The following is a 2,589-nucleotide window of genomic DNA, read 5'->3' as shown; positions in this document are numbered from 1 at the left end:
GTAAGCTCGTCTTGTGGACATTTGAAATGTCACTTTTGGGAGAGAACATTGACAAGGGAAGCCAGCCTTATGCTGAAATTCACTAGTTATAATGATCTTTTTTTGTATTAGTTCCTTCTAATCTTAAATGGAAATTAGGGGTGAAAGGTCCCAGTGGCAACACATGCTTTTGGCCAGCATATACCCTTGATGCAAAGGTAAGTTGTGATTTATTCATTTGTACCTGTGCCACTTGGATACACATCTAAAATTCTGGAACTGATAAACACAGTCATTGCATGGAATGAGGATCAGTTGTTAAAGAAGTTTGGGTTTTTGACCATGTTTTCTATTTTGTCTTACTCTAGAAGAGCATAAAACTTCAGAAGCATTACAGGTTGTTCACAATCCTAGGGACTTATTTCTAGTTCTTAGAGAGTATAAAAAAAATTACTATAAAGGTGTCACAGCCATGGTTTCTAATGCTAGTACACAGATTTTTTTCTTTTTCTTTTTTTTTTTTCCTCCCCATAAGATTGAACTAAATAGAAAATTTGGCAAATTTTTATTACTTGCAGCAATTTCCTGCAGAAACAAAGCAAAGCTTACCTACACCATCCAAAACCCTGACCCCTGTCTTACTTTATATTCCCACTCAGCTCCACAGAACTAAACTCTGGAGCACAGAACTAAGTGTGCTCCAAATTGGTTGAACAAATGAAGGAGAAACAATTCAAGAAAAGTCTATTTATAGTTGTCCTGAGAGCAAAAAAATTATGAGAACAAATGAGAAAAAAATTATCTCTGGTGGTGTTAGAAGTCTGCATCAGCATCCTATGTGAAATACAGGGAAAATAGTTAAGAAAAGTAGGAAAAAAAATGAGTTTTCACCCTGCATGTGTGACAAGGTGGTCTGATTAGTGAAAAAAAAAAAAAGAAAAGATCATTCTAGTCTTAGCATGATGAGACTGCTTTCTTTAATGTCAGAAACACTCTAATTTAAATCTTACCAGTTAGGAGAGAACTTAGGGATGAGTATGAAGCTTTCTGATACTCTCAAAGCAGCTCTCCGCCTAGGCTGATTGATCATTTCGGAGAATCTTACTTGCTTCCAGATTGTTGAAATCCATTGAGCAGATAAAGAGAAAATTTAATTTATACATCAGACTTTTGTTTCTTAGATGCAGAAGGACAAAACTCTGAGCAGTAATGCAGTAGAACACTTTTACTGTGGATAGTGTAGGTCCTCACATTTTCAGTCTGATCATCACACTTGATCATCATAAGGAATGGTCTTTGAGTTCATGCAGCACAGAATTTTAAACCTACATTATCTCAAATATAGAAGAATTTGCAAAAACTAAAGAGTCTTCTTGCATACTTTGTAATCTATCTGTGTTTTAAGCATTAGTCAGAACTTCTTTAATTGGTATAGAAACTTTATTACTGTCATGGTTTAAGCCCAGCCAGCAACCAAGCACCACCCAGCCTCTCACAGTGGGAGAAAATCAGAAGGGTAGAAGCCCTTGAACAGGAAAAACAGTTGAATAGGAAAAGCAAAAGCCGTGCAGACAGGCAAAGCAAAACAATTCATTCAGTTCTTCCCATGGGCAGGCAGGTGTCGATCCATTTCCAGGAGAGCAGGGCCCATCACACATAATGGTTACTTGGGAACACAAATGACATCACTCCATACATGCCCCTCTGACTTTATGTACTGAGTGTGATGCCACGTGGTCTGGAATATCCCTTTGGTCAGCTGGGGTCACCTGTCCTGGCTGTGTCTCCTCCCAACCTCCCCTGCATCCCCTACTTCCTTGCCATTGTGGCAGTGCAAAAAGCAGAAAAGGCCTTGGCTCTGTGCAAGCCCTGCTCAGCAACAACAAAAACATCTCTCCATTATCAACCCTGTGTTCAGCACAAATCCAAAACAAACTCCACACCAGCCACTGTGAAGAAAATTAACTAAAACTCAGCGCAATTACCAAAGGAAATAAATGAGCTTGCTGACACTATAAAGGAATACTCTTCAAAACACTGGCAACTAAGGGTAAACATAGTAAAAGAAAAATAAGTGTACAAGTTTGAATGCCTTTAATAAATGGCACGTCCTAATTTCTAAATCTTATGCCAAGATCCTCAAGCCCAAAATTATCTGGTTAACTTAATGAACTCAAAACAGAAAACATCATATTACATTCTTTGAACAGCACAAATCTTGCTGAGACTGTTTTTGTTATTAAGCTGAAATAGCTGACATCAGAAAACCAGAGATAGTTGCAGCATGGGATGCATTGTACCATGTAACTTAGCTTTGGTGCAGTAAGAATATCCCCTTCCACTTCATGCTTGAGGTGATTCTCCTGAATACCAGTTTTAATGTCAGCACTAACGCTTGAAAAGACATTCCAAATGCTATAATAATAAGAGTAACAGGTACTCTTAACGTGCATACATTTTTCCTTCTAGCCTGTTAACTCCTTTGTCCATTAGAGGCTGTTTCTCTTGTTGCAGGTCTCCTGAAGAAAAAAATTTTACAATGATGTGTTAATACCACTCTAAAAATGAAAATGGGGCTTAAGGTTGCCTATACTAACTGTTCTCCAGGCA

At 38.0% G+C, this 2,589-nt stretch overlaps 1 protein-coding gene across 2 annotated transcripts in view; it reads right to left on the bottom strand.

The window, feature by feature from the left end:
• Window positions 1–426: 426 nt before the first annotated feature.
• The window catches only part of SEMA4D (semaphorin 4D), a 101,489-nt gene continuing 99,326 nt past the window's right edge, over window positions 427–2,589 (bottom strand). For both annotated transcript variants that reach the window (XM_041398445.1, XM_041398447.1), the window contains one exon: window positions 427–2,498. In XM_041398445.1, the coding sequence (XP_041254379.1) occupies window positions 2,469–2,498 (30 nt within the window). In that variant the 3' untranslated portion in view covers window positions 427–2,468. The remainder of the gene's footprint in view (window positions 2,499–2,589) is intronic.

This window comes from Onychostruthus taczanowskii, unplaced genomic scaffold (genome assembly GCF_017590055.1).
Source record: "Onychostruthus taczanowskii isolate IOZ18803 unplaced genomic scaffold, ASM1759005v1 scaffold149, whole genome shotgun sequence".
NCBI lineage: Eukaryota > Metazoa > Chordata > Aves > Passeriformes > Passeridae > Onychostruthus > Onychostruthus taczanowskii.
This window is presented reverse-complemented; position numbering and strand designations above follow the sequence as displayed.